Source organism: Prunus mume, linkage group LG2 (genome assembly GCF_029339155.1).
Source record: "Prunus mume cultivar Tortuosa linkage group LG2, ASM2933915v1, whole genome shotgun sequence".
In the NCBI taxonomy this organism is placed as follows: Eukaryota; Viridiplantae; Streptophyta; class Magnoliopsida; order Rosales; family Rosaceae; genus Prunus; species Prunus mume.
In genome coordinates, this window is record NC_142699.1 from 8,870,485 (window position 1) to 8,885,652 (window position 15,168).

The window sequence follows — 15,168 nt, forward strand, 5'->3', positions numbered from 1 at the left end:
CTATAACCCAAGAGGAATATATGATGATTAAGAATAATCCTTCTCATTGGATATTAATCCCAGTTTATGGATCACCAAACAGCATAAAACACTCAAACCTACAAGACAAATACCATAATAAAACAAACAGCCGATTAATTAGGCATATAATCACAAGTCAAAACCACATGGATACACTGTAAACCAAACACTAACACCATCTATCTCCTGTCCTAATAACTAAAGCCAAACAGTAACTCCATTAAAGCCAAACATGAAGATTGTAGCAGTGAAACAGAAAACTAGCTACCCCTAATATATTTTATATTGCTAGAAGAAATGGGAAACTGCCACTGGAATTAGAGGGCTGAGACCTTTGGAACATCCACTGGGAACTGGTGGATCTCATCCATCCATGGATTCTTCTCTTTTGCTGGATTCACGGTTCTCAAAGCCTTCCAAACTGCACTGTTGCACTTGAAGCCAGACCCGAACGCAATCTGCCAAGTTCTGTCTCCCTTCTTCATCCTCCCCGTGGCTTCTGTATAAGCCAATTCATACCAAAGAGAACTGCTTGAAGTGTTGCCAAATCTGTAAAGTGTCATCCTTGACGGCTCCATGTGGCGATCCGAAAGCTGCAAGTTCTTCTCCAATTCATCCAGCACAGCTCTTCCTCCGGCATGAATGCAGAAATGTTCAAAAGCTAATTTAAAATCAGGGATGTAAGGCTTCACCTTCATCTTGAAAAGCTTTCTCCCAACAAGTGTGGCAAAGAAGAGCAACTGTTCAGACATAGGTAACACAAGAGGACCCAAGGTAGTGATGTTGGTCTTCAAAGCATCTCCAGCAACTGCCATAAGATCTTTTGACAGAGAAACTCCAATTTTCCCTGCAAAATCCTCTTTTTGGGTTACACATGAGAAGCACTTGTCGTCAGCACCTTTGTGGGTTCGAACAGTGTGAACCAGTTGGTACTTGGATCGACGTCTGTCTGACCCATTGTTTGAAAGCAATATTGCAGCTCCTCCCATTCTAAACAAGCAGTTTGAAACAAGCATTGATCTATCATTCCCAAAATACCAATTCAAAGTGATGTTTTCCATGCTAATGACCAAAGCATAGGTATTGGGGTGGACTCGAAGAAGATCTTTAGCAAGATCAATCGAGATCAAGCCAGCACTACATCCCATCCCACCAAGATTATAACTAATAATATTCCCTCGTAGCTTATAATGATTGATAACCATAGCTGACAAAGATGGCGTTGGATTAAACAAGCTACAATTTACAATCAGAATACCAATGTCTTTTGGTTTTATAGAAGTTTTCTCAAAGAGCTGATCAAGGGCACCAAACATTACCATCTCAGCTTCTTTTCTGGCCTCTGCCATACATGGATTAGGAGGAACCTGTATAACAGCTTCGGGGAGGTAGGTTGACTCCCCAAGACCTGATCTCTCAAGAATTTTTCGTTGAAACTCGAGGTTCTCCCCAGTGAATGTTCCTATAAAATGAGACCTATCCATGAATATTTGTCTTGAGCATTTTCGGGCATCCTCCGGCTTATAGCATGAGAAATCAACAAGGTAAACGGGGCGTGGACGAGTAAGGAAATAAAGGGTCAATAAGAAGACCAAAAGAGTTGAGCAAAGGACAACAGATATGAGATTGAACCTGAGATGGTCCCAAAGGTCATGGAGATCTTGGAGTGAAAATGTAGAGAGCTGTGCCACAGTGAGAACAAATAGAGGAGATAGGAACAGGTACATCCCATGGGTGATGAGGTAATGGTAGCCAAGCTTCACATACTTCAGCTTCACAGATTGTTTGAAATCAGGAAGCTTCAATGAGGATGAGGATACTGATGATGGAGGGTTTAAAGGAGTCCTTAAATTGGAAGCTGACATTTTTCAGAAAATTTGAGGAGATGGGTTGATCTAAATTGACAAAATTTGGAGACTTGGGTGATCTCAATGGAACAGTGATGTTAAAGAAGCATGAATCCCTTTCTCTTGAACCGCAATTTAAACAACATTTTCGACTACAGGAAGCGATTTCCTCTAGAATAGGAGATCAGGAATCTATAATTTGGGTGGTCAATAAACAGTAAAATAGATTAGGTAGTTGGGTTGGACTGGATTTCCTATGACATTCTGCTTTATTTGGGGTTTCAGAAATGGGATTTGCTTTGGATAATCAACCTAACAAGAAAAAGAATCTAAGAGGGTTTGATGGATCACAGTGAAGTGAGAGAGATCAAAGAGAAGGACTTTAACAATAGAGAACAGCAAATGCAGCTCAAACTCAAAGGACCTAAACAACCCTGCAAAATGAATGACCAATCAATCATCAATAACCAAACAACACATACTTTTTATGATACTATACAAAAAAATTGGCATTTTTCACCTTTTCGATAAAAAGATCTAGCTAAAGCTCTCTCCTTTTTTTACCCAAAAATAAAAGCTCTCTCTTTCATACAATGGGAAAAAAAAAACGCAATGCATGTAAGAAGAATCAAATACAAGCAATGCAGGGACCCAGATGACAAAATTGTATTCTGAGAAAAACCCAGATGAGAAAAACTGACCTTGAATGGAAAATCTGATCAGAAATGCTCTGTTCTTTGCCCGAGAAACCGAGGTTCTGTTGCGAGTCTTGTGACCTTGTAGCAGAGACTGAGGAAGGAGGCAGAGAACCAAGAAATTATTTTCAAATGTTTTTCTTTTTTCAGCTGCAACGAGTGTTTCGTGTTGGGCTGACTTGTAAGTTGCAACTATCTATAGCACTGCGAAAATTTTCTCCATTGCTGAATTTTAGTAAGTAAAAAAAAAAGGACACAAAAAAGTTCAGAGAGTAGGTTACCACTCACAACCAACTACCTTGACCAGGTTAGCATTTGAGAAGAACTAGGACTGCAGCTCTCACAAGATGGTCTGGTTGTTTTTGTTATTTATTTTATTTTTTTAAAGATAAAATGGATTTAACATAAAATTCCCATCCATTTTGTAATATTTAACCAAATTCCATGTTATATGGTAAGACCAAAACAAAACCCGACCGTTTAGCCAAGAAAAAGAAGAATAAAACTCGGTCACATGTTCACTCCACCAAATTTAATTACATTTCATTACCCAAAAAAGAAAAGAAGTTCAATTACATTTCTATTTATGCACATATACGAACCAAGCTGGTAAAGTTACTTTGTGTCACCCCAAAAGAGGTAAGCGTCTCCTTAGAATCAATAATTGTACCTTTTTTTTTTATTATTTTTATATTTTTAACGATAGTACAATAAATTAGGAGATATGATTTTCCTCTTTTCTCTACTTACATTCTCTCTTTTCTCTACCTACATTCTCTTTTACTTTTTAATACTTTTTAATCAATTTTGTTCTTTCTTTTTCCTATTCTACCCTTATTCTATATTAATTTCTTTTTACTTCACTTTTATATTAGTTCTTTTTCTTTATAATTAATTTTCCAACTTGCACTCTATTTTATAGTCGATTAAGAAAAAAAATTTTTTCTTTCGACGAAAGGAAAACAATATACTAAAAATAGAGTGCAAGTCGGAAAATTAAGTATAAAGAAAAAGAAATAATATAAAAGTGAAGTAAAATATAAATTAATGCAGGGTAAGGATATAATAGGAAAAAGAAAGAACAAAATTGATTAAAAAGTATTAAAAAGCAAAAGGGAGTGTAAGTGGAGAAAATGAGAGTGGGGAAATCACCTCCTAAATTAATGACATTATTTTAAGTGTAAGAAAAATGACACGTGTCAAGTAAAAAAGAAAGAATATCCAAAAAAAAGTTAAAGAAAGTTCTAGCATTTCTCTTTCTTTTCTCCGACCCCTTGCATTCATAGGACCATCTCCAACGTAAGTGGCAAAATCTAAATTTGGGAGTTTTAGCCAAAAAAACTCTCCCACTTAAACAGTTTGGACAAGGAAGCTGTGCAACTTCCTTAGGCCCATTCTCGAAGGCAGCTTTTTATAAGGAAAATACATGTATTATATGTTAGTAAATTTGTTTTACATTACACAATAAAAAGCAAAAAAACACCCAAAATGGAAATTCAATAAATAAGGGCAATTTTTATATACTTAAACTTTGTGAATTTTATTTAATAATCACGACACAAAACACACCCAGTTAGGGAGGATAAGCAGTACATAATCCTTCTCAAATACATTTATACATAAATAAAAAAAATATTAAGTTTTAAATTAAAACAATAATTAAAGATATATAGAAAATAAGAGAATTAAAATTATTGTCTATAGAAAAGAGGACAAGCCTAAGTTGCCCAGTGCCCTCTAGTATTATAGAAAGATGCAGAAAATAAAGCTTATTACATAACTTGGGAAAAAGGATGCTGTTGTTGTCCTCAGCGGGTCTGTAGAAGAGAAAAAAAGGGAGAAACATAATAAAAGTTGGTAAAAATGGGAAGTATTTCAATTTGCAAGTATATTGGAAAAAATAATTGTGACTTGTATTTGGTGCTTTTGGGGTCTAAAAATAAAATAATAGTCTTTCTGGGACCACTTTGAAGTTGGATGGGCGTGTGTGTATATTGGGTTAACTTGAGTTAAGCTTTTAAACTTGATGTAATAAGCTGCCCATATGAATATATAGTTTTTAAATAATAAAGAAAATACTTGTCATTAGGCCTTCAAACCCCGGGGCTAAACCCAAACAAATCTCAAAACAGATCTCCAACGCCACATCTTTAGCCCAACTCGCATACGTGCATGGACCACTTGGCGTTTTTTGTCTGTTTCAATACTCGTTGCGGTGCGTTTTTCATTCTACATATAATCAATGTTTAAGCAATCTATATTATATTTGGCGAACGGATTTGACTCGTTATTCGACGTGACTCATCTTAATTGTAAAGGACTTAATATGTTTTGATTTTTAAGTGAAATTATATTATGTTTTGGATTCTGTTCATAAAATTTCATGAATGTTGAAATAAAAATAATGTGAAGAAAAATTAACCCCAAAAAAAAAAAATAGAGTTAATCATTTTTAAACAATTTAATAAAGGGAATGTCATGGTTGAAGGAAAAAATAATTTAAGTTGCCTAGTGGAGAAATTTGTTTGCTCCATTGGGGTTGGACAGAAAATAAAGAGGGAAAATGGACGCTGTCGTACAATGATTTTCCCTCTTTATTGCATCAATGGGAAAGATACGAGCCGGGCTTTGTTTGTCTTTAAATATGTCAAAAGCACAACATCAGCAGGGAACGTTTTGTCTGTACTTTGTTTGGACTCATTGCCGATGGGTGACGATAACGACGTGACTCTATAATACTAAACGAACTTCATTTTTTAATCACTTGGTTCTTAACAGAATGGAGGTATGTTTATGCTCGCAGGTTATTCAAACCCAGTGCATACAACACCTTCCAACGAATTCGAAGGTCATCATCGTCAGCCATGTCGCCACCGCTGGTACGTACACGCATGTTTCTTTCTCTCCTCCGTAGCTATAACGATTTCGAAAAACTCATCTGTTTTCTATTTGTGGAATTACAGCCGGATGGATCAAAAAGCTCGTGGACTGTGGGATCATCATAAAGCTCGACTCTGAAAATGAGAAGCCTGATGGATCTTGTGTCGACCGGTAAGCCATACTAACACACACATTCCTTCTGCTACGCTCTTGTCCTATCAGCTTTGGCAAAAATGAAAATATTATTACTACAAAGACAGGTTTTCTTCCCCCCTTCGTCTTCTGCATGCGCTCTTAGAGCAAGGCAAGAATGAACTGGTGCCCGTTGACGTCAGCGTGACGTCAGCCGAATGGGGTGTGGACTAAAAAGGGAATGTGCTTACGCGCAAGTCCACAAAGTCAAAATGCATAGGGACGGTCCTTCCCTGTATATGGGTGATGTTTTATTATTATTATTTGTTTTTGAGATCAACAGTGATAAACTTTTATTGAAAGAGGAAAGCCGTTAATGTTTTTAATCCCAATAAATAACCCCATCTAGCTAGGGTTTAAAAAATTTCTTTCTAATTGTTGATGTAACATCGGCTATGTTTCTTTGGATTAATTTGTATTTTTTCTGATTTTCTCACAATTTTTCATATAATCAGATTTTTGTTTCATATCCTGAAGCAAACATGGGAGTTTCATCGTGAAAAGAGAGGGGAGGAGAGAGATAGTCGTACCGTGAAAAGAGAGAGAGGGAGGGTGTGGTTGCTACCATAACCATTCCCCCTTTGTGAAAAAGGCCTTAAAATTCAAGCAAAGCCTTATTTTGTGGTAAATAAATTCTGAAGGTGTTCTATCCTATTGTCAGCAACCTACCATTTTTGTTCTGATATAAGCGTTATATATTGTGTTGGAAAAAGTTGTCATTATTATTAAAAAAATAAATAAAAATTGTGTTGCTTTTTTGAATGAGTTCATCAGTGTTGTCCCACACAGTGGCGTTATCCTGTTTGATGAGACTGCTGATTTGAATCCAGACTTTCTCCAAACATGCTACAATCTTCTCTCCAAGTATGTCTTATTTATCCTATTCCTATCTAATTAATGTTGCGTATTGATTTAACTCTTCTTTCTGATAGTAGCTTTTCTACTTGTTCTATTAATTTGCTGTCTACTAGGGAGTACGGGAACATTCCGATTGTTTTGTGTAGCAACAAGGCAGATGTGAATCATGTGATGATGATGGGAGACAAGAATATTACTCTGCCACACTTTGAAATTTCTGCCAACAACGATCACAACCTTGAGGAGCATTCTCGGACCTGGCCAACAAGCTTACAGAGTAATTTCCACATCTAGCTAGCTAGCTCCTTTTCTTTTTGGGCATTTGCTTGATATAGCATTTAGATATGTCATCGTTTGTCTGTTTTGTTAACTTTCTCACGCATGCAGAAATGATGAGCTGCTTTCTGTTAAGCCGCAGCCACCTGCTGTTACTCCTCCAGTACATATTCAGATGGACATGACTGCAGCACAGTAAGTGCGATATCTTAAAAAAATAATTAATAATTAAGTACCAAAAAAACAAAAAACAAACTGCATGTTAATTAATTATATGATTATGTTTGTTAGTACAAACTTTTTATGGATGGTGGTGTTCACTGATCAGGCGTGGGCCTGCTGCACAACTCTTTCCTGATGAAGACAATAATGGCTGCTGCAGTGCTTGTCTCAAGTGCCTAAAGGCTTGCTATTATATGGTTTCCATCTCGGATACTTGCATGAACTGGGTAGAAGAAGCTTGAGACCTTGAGAAACCTCCGAAGTGGAAGATTATGTGGCTTAAAGGATTGTTGTAATTGTCATTTATGTTCTTTATCTGTCTGTCTGTCTGTCTCTCTTTCGAAAGAGGGTCGTGTCTGTTTCCTTATTTTATTGGTTTGATTGTCGTCATTGGTTCTTCTTCTTTTGGCGTGAGTTTGATATTTTCCAGTTAATATTTGTAATTCAACGGAGCTTTTTGAATAACAAAAATAAATTTAGTAATGTCATCCATTTATACACGTTTTCTTTCGATGGAGTCAGAAAATAAATCTGTGGTCACGAATTATTATTGTTTCTTTTTTATGTAGAACACGCTCGTAGAGCTCACAAGTGACGTTGATTCAATTTCTGAAGAAACAATTTGTGCCATTTTGATTAGTTAATGAAGCGTCAAGTGCATGACAAAATACAAAATATTATTTCCTTCGTATCAAATGGCCAATCTTTCTTTCGGCAAGAAAATAATAGCACTTTTATTACTAGGTATGTTTTTGTCGTTGGGTTGTGCTAAATACGATGCCGTTTGTGCTAAAATATGGTCGTCACAGTCGTCTGGGTAACTATGAACCTTTGATTGTTCCATTGTGACTTTCATAACAATCAACGGCTGTAGCAACAAATAGACTAGAACTTCTTTATAAATTCGTTAGTGAATTTCTCTGAAGTTTAAAATAGAAAAATAAAAAACAGACAATACATGAAGATCAAATTATATACATTAGGAATTTGCCGCCGAAAAACTCAACTAACCTCAAATTTTTGGAAAGAACCTGTGACTGAGTTTTTCCCACAACCTAAAACATGTGGGAAGGGGTGAAACTAGACGCTGAAAAAATTTGACGGAGATGACAGTCAATCCCGCAACTTCTCCGAATGCAATCCTCAAATGTCAATAATGACTACTGGTGCGGACTTCTGTGTTGCTGTTATGATTGGTCAAAACTGTTCACAAACGCCAACTCAGAAGCCAAGGCAATATGATCACTACCCCATTTCTGAAAAACAGTCCGAAAAATATGCATTCAGGGATGTGTCAAAGCTCAAGTTCATTTGTTTCACCGACGGGATTAGCAAATGTTATATGTTATAAATTGATCCAATGAGATGTCAATTCTTATAATCATATTGTAAATCCTGCCTTTGCTTTCACTAAAATAGTAGAGAGATATCATTCTTTGTTTAATGTTCACCGAACTCCCTCATTAATTTTGCCTTCTAAGGCATCACATCAGCTCGGTAGAAAACCCATACCTTGGTTGGGAACCCTGAAGTCCATTGCATAGCATGCTTTGGAATAGGAGCAAGTACCCTTACAGTCTGCAGACCTTCGGAGCGCCTGATATTTAAAAATAATAATTAATAGAAATAAAAGGTCTCAACCCTATTATACATGCTCAGAATAAGAAGAAAAAATATATATTTGAAAGAGTGATGCATAAACTCTTTTTATTTATTAAAAAAGTATTACTCAATGATTTATCAACTCTCAAAATCTAATAAAGTATTAATAGACTGACAGGGGTGGTTAAGGAATATCAGAATCATAGAAAATTTACCAGATGTAATCAACTGTGCCCAAGAAACATCTGTTATAACTGGTAACCAGGGGCTCTCCATTCGAGTCTCTGGCCCCAGCACAATCCTGCAAAGATAAAAGAAATAAGTGTCTGAGTAAAAATTTCAGATCCTGACTAAGTATAATATCTAACAGTGGTAAATTTTCTAAACCATTTGTGATTGCTATGCAGATTGCAGATCAAATTGCAACATTCTAGATAGAGTTCGATAGCAAAGGATCTTTAGACGATACGACTACCTCAACTTCAGTATATGTGCTCCTAAGCTTTAGAGGATGTTCTAAAACAGTGGATTCTGAATTGCCTGTAGCAGCTTCTATTTCCATTGGAGTCCATAGTGAGGGATCATAAGGAGTTCTCTCCACATAAGCAGTCTCTGAATCCAATCCTGGAGATAAACCATCCTCAACTGCATTGGTTGATGCAGACAACGCTGAGTTGGGAGAAACAGAAAAATCAGATGGAAAGGCATCTTGTGTGTTGTGTAGTGCAGATATAAATGTATTATCATCTTCAGCTGTATTTCCGCCTTCTGGAATGGCTTCATCTAACTCAGTAAGAGATAAATTTTCTAGATTTTTCTGCAACTCAAGGTCAACACTAGTAGGTGCACATGATATGTTGACTTGCTCTGGGACTGAACAGCTATTGTTCTCAGCACAAGAAATTGGTTTAGAAGACAAATTTCCTAAGTTCCCTAATGAAGAGACGTCGATAGCATCAGCAATGGAAGTCTGGCCGGATAGCTTAGACAAAGGAATTTCTGACTGGAGAGGATCCACATAATCTGGACCAATCCCTTCCCTAATATAATCATTGTCCCTTGTAGAGGGATTGTTATGGATATCACAGTTCATGCTTTCTTTTTCTACACAAATATTTGAGTCCAAATGTTCACTTGGTAATCCATGATTTGAAGTAGAGGTGAAATCCACTTTTTCTTTGTATCCAATCTGAGTCACGTTAGAGAAAGCGTGTTCAGGATCAGTCAACTTAGATACAGGAAAGCCGCCTTCACTGTAAGAAGTACTTGCATCATCCTTTAAGCCATCACCTGGAACATGGAAAGCTGATTCAACCGTAGAGACATCTACAGCATTCTGCTTAGATTCTTTGTTAACTTCAACATCTTGGGTACCATCCTCTTTTTGAGAATCAACATTGGTGCAAGATTTATCAAACCAATTGAGGGTGTTAGTAGGTTGAGGCTGAGACAAATTGTTTGTTAATGGAACACTCTCCACACTACTTTGTGGATTGTTTAGGTTCTGAATATCCAATGGTGAATCACTCGGCTTCATTCCACCTTCCCTCCCATCTACCACTGATGGACCTTGAACAAAATGATTACCAGGTTGAGCCCTGCAATATTTTTTTAAAAAGTTTTCACTTCAAAATAGAAGAGGTATTCACAAATAGAATTGTAGTCGTTAAATCAGCATTCAGTAGTTGACTCCAACAAACCCTACCCATAATTACGATTATATGACCTTGCTGCATAAATTTGGGCTGAAGCTTGTCCAGATACTTTATCTCTGTCAACTCCAGACAAATCTAACTGCAAAAGTATGATGTAACTATACTTGTAACTTACAAACTGATGGAGGTTAAAAATGGAGAAGAAAGGAGCTTACCTTCTGTTCTGAAATAAAGTTGTATAACGGACTCTGACAAAAAGAATGAAAAAAGTGTTACCATCAAAATAAAATAAAAAACAGAACTAGCTCCAGCAGTGCCACAAGTATCCATTGCAAGTCACATTCCAGATATAGACTTCAAGAGTGTTATAAGTAAACCTTTGGCGTGCAATTGAAATCCCCACAAAGAACAATTGGAGCATCATTCCAGATTTTGGAAATGGCATGAGCCCTATCCAAGAGCACCCTGACCTGTTTGAAGGGAACATACAGGAAAGCATGATTTCAAATTCAAAGCTGAATGAAATCTTTAGCATTGCTGAAGTTAAACTTTGAGATGGATTTCACACCACATTTATATCTTATTTGAACGCCATTACAAGAATGCCAAAGAAGGATATATATATATATATATATATATATATATATACATATATAGACAGAAGAGAGCTGCAGCAACTGACCAGATACACGAATTTGTATGGCCTACTCAAAAGAGAGTAATTACCTGGCCAAGCTTAATTTCTCCCCGTTTAGGATTGTAAAGCACGTGAATGTTACAAATGACAACTTTATTAGAACCTGTTGAGCTGCAGATGCAAACAAAACTCAGTTACACAAAATCTGTCAAAAAGGAAACACAGTTTTCTTCTACTATTAAACTCATCTGTATCCCAGCATCAGAGAGAGTTTCCTACTTTTAAAATTAATTGTTTTCCAAATATTCTAGTCAAAGTCACTTCATATCTAGGTGACTAAATGTACCAAAGGTTGAGGCAATCCCAAAACTAAAGCATGTCTGCGTGCGTATGTATTACACAAATGAAGGTAAATTATCTAAAGATTCTTAAATTACCTTGTTGGTATAACTGCAAGATTTTTGGTCTGGCATATTGACTGTTTAACAAAAAAAAAACTAACAGTATTTACATGAAACCATATCAACAAAATAAAAAGGAAATGAAATGGACAAACCAATTTTGAATAATCAGAACTAGTGCTGGTGATTGATCACATGGAAGGTTCAAGATATAAATAATTAAAATACCTCCAGCACACATATCTGAGCAACATTATCCCGAAGTCCAAGCTTACTGAACTCAATGCATTCCTCATGAATCAACTTGAATCTATAAAGGCAACCAAGGTAAGGTGTAGACTACAGTACCAAATCAGTTTTGTTCAACATTAGCATATGGTACTAGCATGTTAAGTCTGTAAAGATGAATATATTATAACAAAGTAATAATAAGGGAATGCAAAACAGAATAGTTACAGCGGTGCAATAAAAGATGACTAGGACAAGATAGGAAATGAAAGATCAGACATAATACAGGAAATTAGTAAATTGGGTTATACTAGGTCTATGGCAAGAGTCCTTAGTTCAGCCCAACCAAGGGACTTTTTATTCATCAAAATGTCTGTTAAGATATGCCATCACTATAATTAATTACTTGTATTGAATGACCTTCAGTTATGTTTTGAGGGCAAGCTTTTGTAATTCATCAGTCTACACTTCCTATTTCCATTAAAGATCCCCATACTTCAACTAGATTGCCCTTATAACCCAGCTCCCAATTAGGAGACCCCATAAGATGAATGTAGAAATGTGAGCATATATTCAGTTATCATGAAAGTAGGCAGGTTCACGTACCAATGTATTTAGGACACAAGGAAATGACAATTAAACAGGGTAAATGAGTATGAAAACTCTTATGCACTATCACTGAAGCGGAAGGACAAAGTACTTTTTTATCTTTAGCTAGTTCAGGCACATATTCACATACCCTGATGATATTCACAGCCAGGGAAGTAAATAAGCCACTCCCTTGGCTCATAAGCAGCATGGAAAAATGGATGCATAACTGTTCACAACTCAAGGATATCCAAAAACTAGATACATACTCTACCTTGAGGATCGCCAAAAAATTGCACAGCCATCAACTGGATTGCCAGTCCGCATCTGCACAAACGAAGAATTGGTAAATTTCCATCATCCATGAATATCTTCTTTTTTTTTCCTTTGGGCTGAACCATAAATAACTCGTTAATCAAGTGACTTTACTACACAGAGCACTTATTGAGTTGCTGAAAGTTAGCCAAGTTAATCTATTTTCCTGACCTTTCCTACTATAGAAAAGGTATCTACATGCAATAAGAACACCAAAAATGGCATCCTTCTCTTCACAACATCCATCATTATTCAGTTAGACGGATAGTTTATGTGTCATTTTTGAAGTAATAATAGTTAACAATGATATTTCTCAAACAAAATAACCCCCAAGATGGATGCTATCCGTTTACCAATTTCCTCAAAACCCTCGTTTCTGCTACACAGTTCATGTTCTTTAATCTTTGCTTCTAACCCCTCCAGTCAACTACATTAAAAATACAGATGCTCAAAATGGTGTCTGATACACATCCAAAGCCTTTGTTTAAAACCAAAACATGTAGAGAGGGAAGCATTAACATATGATGTGAATGTTCTTGATTTAGCAAAACAGCAACATAAGCATTTCTAAGCACACCTTCCAAATGCCATTGTACCACTTAAGCTTCAACTCCTCCTCGATGTCCTGAAATTTATCAACCTCCTGCAATTGAAACCAGACCATAAAAATTTCAGCCAGGCCCATGACAAAGCAAAACATAAAATCAAGATACTTCAAACACAACTGCCCCAAGCTTCACCATATTGGGTGGTATAAGAAGACTACACTTATACGAAATTAGTGGTTTGTGGAAGATTGCGCATAAAATGAAGCAGCTAAGATGCACCTGAAAGCACATTATGTCAGCTGACCACAGTCCAAGCTCAAAAATCAAATTATTCTTTCTCCATTGCCAGTCCATCATATGATAAGGTATGTGAAAGTAAAGCTTGCTCCGGTGCTCATGGGCCAAGGAATCAGCCAGTATGTTATAAGATAGCACCGTAAACCTATCTGTCAGCCCCAAACGATAGATTCAAAGAAAGCCATACCAAAACAACTCTGATACATTTACAAATAGTAACGGTCGATTACCACAAGTAGGGGACGGCGTCGTTTTCGCAAACTCCCAGTTGCGATAATCCAAGGGCTTCGGCCGAGGCCGGAATTGCTGCGGAGGCTGAAACTGCTGAGGATGGCGGAATTGCTGGTTCGGCCGGTACGGTTGGTTTGGATCGAACGGCCGAGATTGACGGAAGTGATGGTTGTGCTGAAGAGGCGGCGGCGGATGCTGACGAAAGTCGGTTTGGTTGGGGAAGGGGCCGGTGCCGGCGTCGCCTTGCCGGAACCCTAGATTGGCGTCGCGGACCGACCGGATATGCGAATCTCCGGTGACGTACGGGCCTCTGCCGCCCGAATAGGGGCGGTTCGAGGAAGAGGCTGTCGGCCATTGGTTTCGACCACCTCGGTACTGTAAAAGATAAAGCACCAATTAGCTGAAAGTTTCAGAGCCAATTTTTAAATTGGAGAAGAGAGAGAAAATACAGGAGCGCGCGAAGACATGGCGGTGGTTGCGTCGGTGGCTGCTGCGGCGAGGAATTGGAGGGAAGGAGGAGGAGGAGCACGCCTCATTTGCTCTAGGGGAAGCGGCTGTGTAACGACTTCGCGGGTGGCGAGGACCGGTACACGCTAATCACAAACCTCGGCGGGACCCACACGTGGCCCCCGCGTAATTGATTTTGTTTTTTTTTTTCTTCCTAAATTATTGGAAACTTTATATGAGAGTTTTTTTATATAAAATTTTTATAAATTTTATTTAGATTGATGAGGAATGACGATTCATATATTTCTTCTCCAATATTTTAGACCACCTTCTTAGATAAATTTTAGGGAGAAATTGAAAAAATACAACTCTAAAAGAGGGAGATTTTTAGGAGCTCTTAATAAATCTGAAGATAGAGAAAATACTCATAGGCTCTCTATAATTTAATGATGTTTTATTTTATGCATACTTTAAACTTTTAATTAATACTAATTATTTTTTAATACTCTTATATATATAGATATATATATATATATAGAGAGAGAGAGAGAGAGACTAATTATATTAAATTAAAAAAATAATTATAGTATTTATGACTCTCTAAACTAGGGAATATGATTGAAGTTCAAATTTTATAGAGAGCTCCTAAAATATTTTTTGTATGTTTGTAGCTAAATTTTGACTGAAAAATAAGAAGTATGATTGTGGATGCTCTTATGCATCAACAGTGACAAATGCTTATTGATGAAACCTAAATTCATGTTAGCATTTAACAGAATTCTTAACGATCTTACTAATGAAAAAGATTGAGAAAATGTTTTTGTAAGTTTGAATATGAATTTTTAAGCTCCCCTCCTCTCTTCCTCCCATCTCCCACTCTCTCCTTCTCCATTCTCCTATCTTCCTCCATTTTCAATGACATAAGGTTTACCTTTTTTGTCTTCGCTTTATTATGATTTTCCTCCACCCCATCACAATCGTCTGTGTCTCGTCCTCATATCTCCACCTGCATTTCGGCGTCGGATCTTCACCACTATCCTTTTTGTGGTTTTTTTTATGTTTGGAATAAATCGCAGAGACTCTTTGATTTTCTGTGTAGTTTTCACCTATCTTTTTGTAGGAGTTTTCCACCTCTCTGCCGTGAAGGTTTTATTTGTATTGTTATAATTTGGTTTTTTTAAGTTTTATTTCTTTTTAATTGTTCTTAATTTGCAGTCTTAGTTAGGCT

At 36.9% G+C, this 15,168-nt stretch overlaps 3 protein-coding genes across 5 annotated transcripts; 1 reads left to right on the top strand and 2 right to left on the bottom strand.

Annotated features, from left to right (window-relative positions):
• Positions 1–21: 21 nt before the first annotated feature.
• LOC103320053 (3-ketoacyl-CoA synthase 11-like) lies at positions 22–2,878 on the bottom strand. 2 transcript variants are annotated; one of them, XM_008221666.3, is made up of 2 exons: positions 2,570–2,878; positions 22–2,302 (listed from the first exon to the last, which is right to left on the bottom strand). In XM_008221666.3, the coding sequence occupies exon 2, from the start codon at positions 1,884–1,886 to the stop codon at positions 339–341; it is 1,548 nt and encodes a 515-aa protein (XP_008219888.2). In that variant the 5' UTR covers positions 1,887–2,302; positions 2,570–2,878; the 3' UTR covers positions 22–338. The 2 variants fall into 2 exon arrangements, with proteins under 2 accessions (XP_008219888.2, XP_088902360.1); XM_089046234.1 differs by lacking the exon at positions 2,570–2,878 and having other exon boundaries at positions 22–1,483; positions 1,654–1,793.
• A 2,464-nt stretch (positions 2,879–5,342) lies between these two features.
• LOC103320077 (GTP-binding nuclear protein Ran1B-like) lies at positions 5,343–7,498 on the top strand. Its single transcript, XM_089044387.1, has 6 exons — positions 5,343–5,442; positions 5,527–5,614; positions 6,410–6,499; positions 6,607–6,770; positions 6,881–6,964; positions 7,098–7,498. Exons 1-5 carry the CDS (start codon positions 5,343–5,345, stop codon positions 6,952–6,954), a joined length of 516 nt encoding a protein of 171 aa, XP_088900513.1. The 3' UTR covers positions 6,955–6,964; positions 7,098–7,498.
• Positions 7,499–7,860: 362 nt separating this feature from the next.
• On the bottom strand, positions 7,861–14,103 carry LOC103320052 (DNAse I-like superfamily protein). Of its 2 annotated transcripts, none has more exons than XM_008221665.3 (15): positions 13,943–14,103; positions 13,493–13,868; positions 13,245–13,411; positions 12,995–13,060; positions 12,377–12,429; positions 11,515–11,596; positions 11,323–11,363; positions 10,975–11,056; positions 10,626–10,718; positions 10,464–10,496; positions 10,299–10,387; positions 9,069–10,191; positions 8,809–8,894; positions 8,504–8,588; positions 7,861–8,247 (listed from the first exon to the last, which is right to left on the bottom strand). In XM_008221665.3, the coding sequence occupies exons 1-15, from the start codon at positions 14,027–14,029 to the stop codon at positions 8,179–8,181; spliced, it is 2,532 nt and encodes an 843-aa protein (XP_008219887.3). In that variant the 5' UTR covers positions 14,030–14,103; the 3' UTR covers positions 7,861–8,178. The 2 variants fall into 2 exon arrangements, with proteins under 2 accessions (XP_008219887.3, XP_088901815.1); XM_089045689.1 differs by having other exon boundaries at positions 9,066–10,191.
• Positions 14,104–15,168: the final 1,065 nt, after the last annotated feature.

What these genes read in the sequence shown, in the direction of transcription:
- LOC103320053 (XM_008221666.3), bottom strand. Translation starts at nt 1,886, where the DNA reads ATGTCAGCTTCCAATTTAAGGACTCCTTTAAACCCTCCATCATCAGTA.
- LOC103320077 (XM_089044387.1), top strand. Translation starts at nt 5,343, where the DNA reads ATGGAGGTATGTTTATGCTCGCAGGTTATTCAAACCCAGTGCATACAA. An exon ending in CAGCCATGTCGCCACCGCTG is followed by an intron (nt 5,443 to 5,526) that starts GTACGTACACGC and finishes GTGGAATTACAG; the next exon opens with CCGGATGGATCAAAAAGCTC. An exon ending in GATGGATCTTGTGTCGACCG is followed by an intron (nt 5,615 to 6,409) that starts GTAAGCCATACT and finishes TGAGTTCATCAG; the next exon opens with TGTTGTCCCACACAGTGGCG.
- LOC103320052 (XM_089045689.1), bottom strand. Translation starts at nt 14,029, where the DNA reads ATGAGGCGTGCTCCTCCTCCTCCTTCCCTCCAATTCCTCGCCGCAGCA. An exon ending in CTGACATAATGTGCTTTCAG is followed by an intron (nt 13,061 to 13,244) that starts GTGCATCTTAGC and finishes TTTCAATTGCAG; the next exon opens with GAGGTTGATAAATTTCAGGA. An exon ending in GAGAAATTAAGCTTGGCCAG is followed by an intron (nt 10,719 to 10,974) that starts GTAATTACTCTC and finishes CCCTTCAAACAG; the next exon opens with GTCAGGGTGCTCTTGGATAG.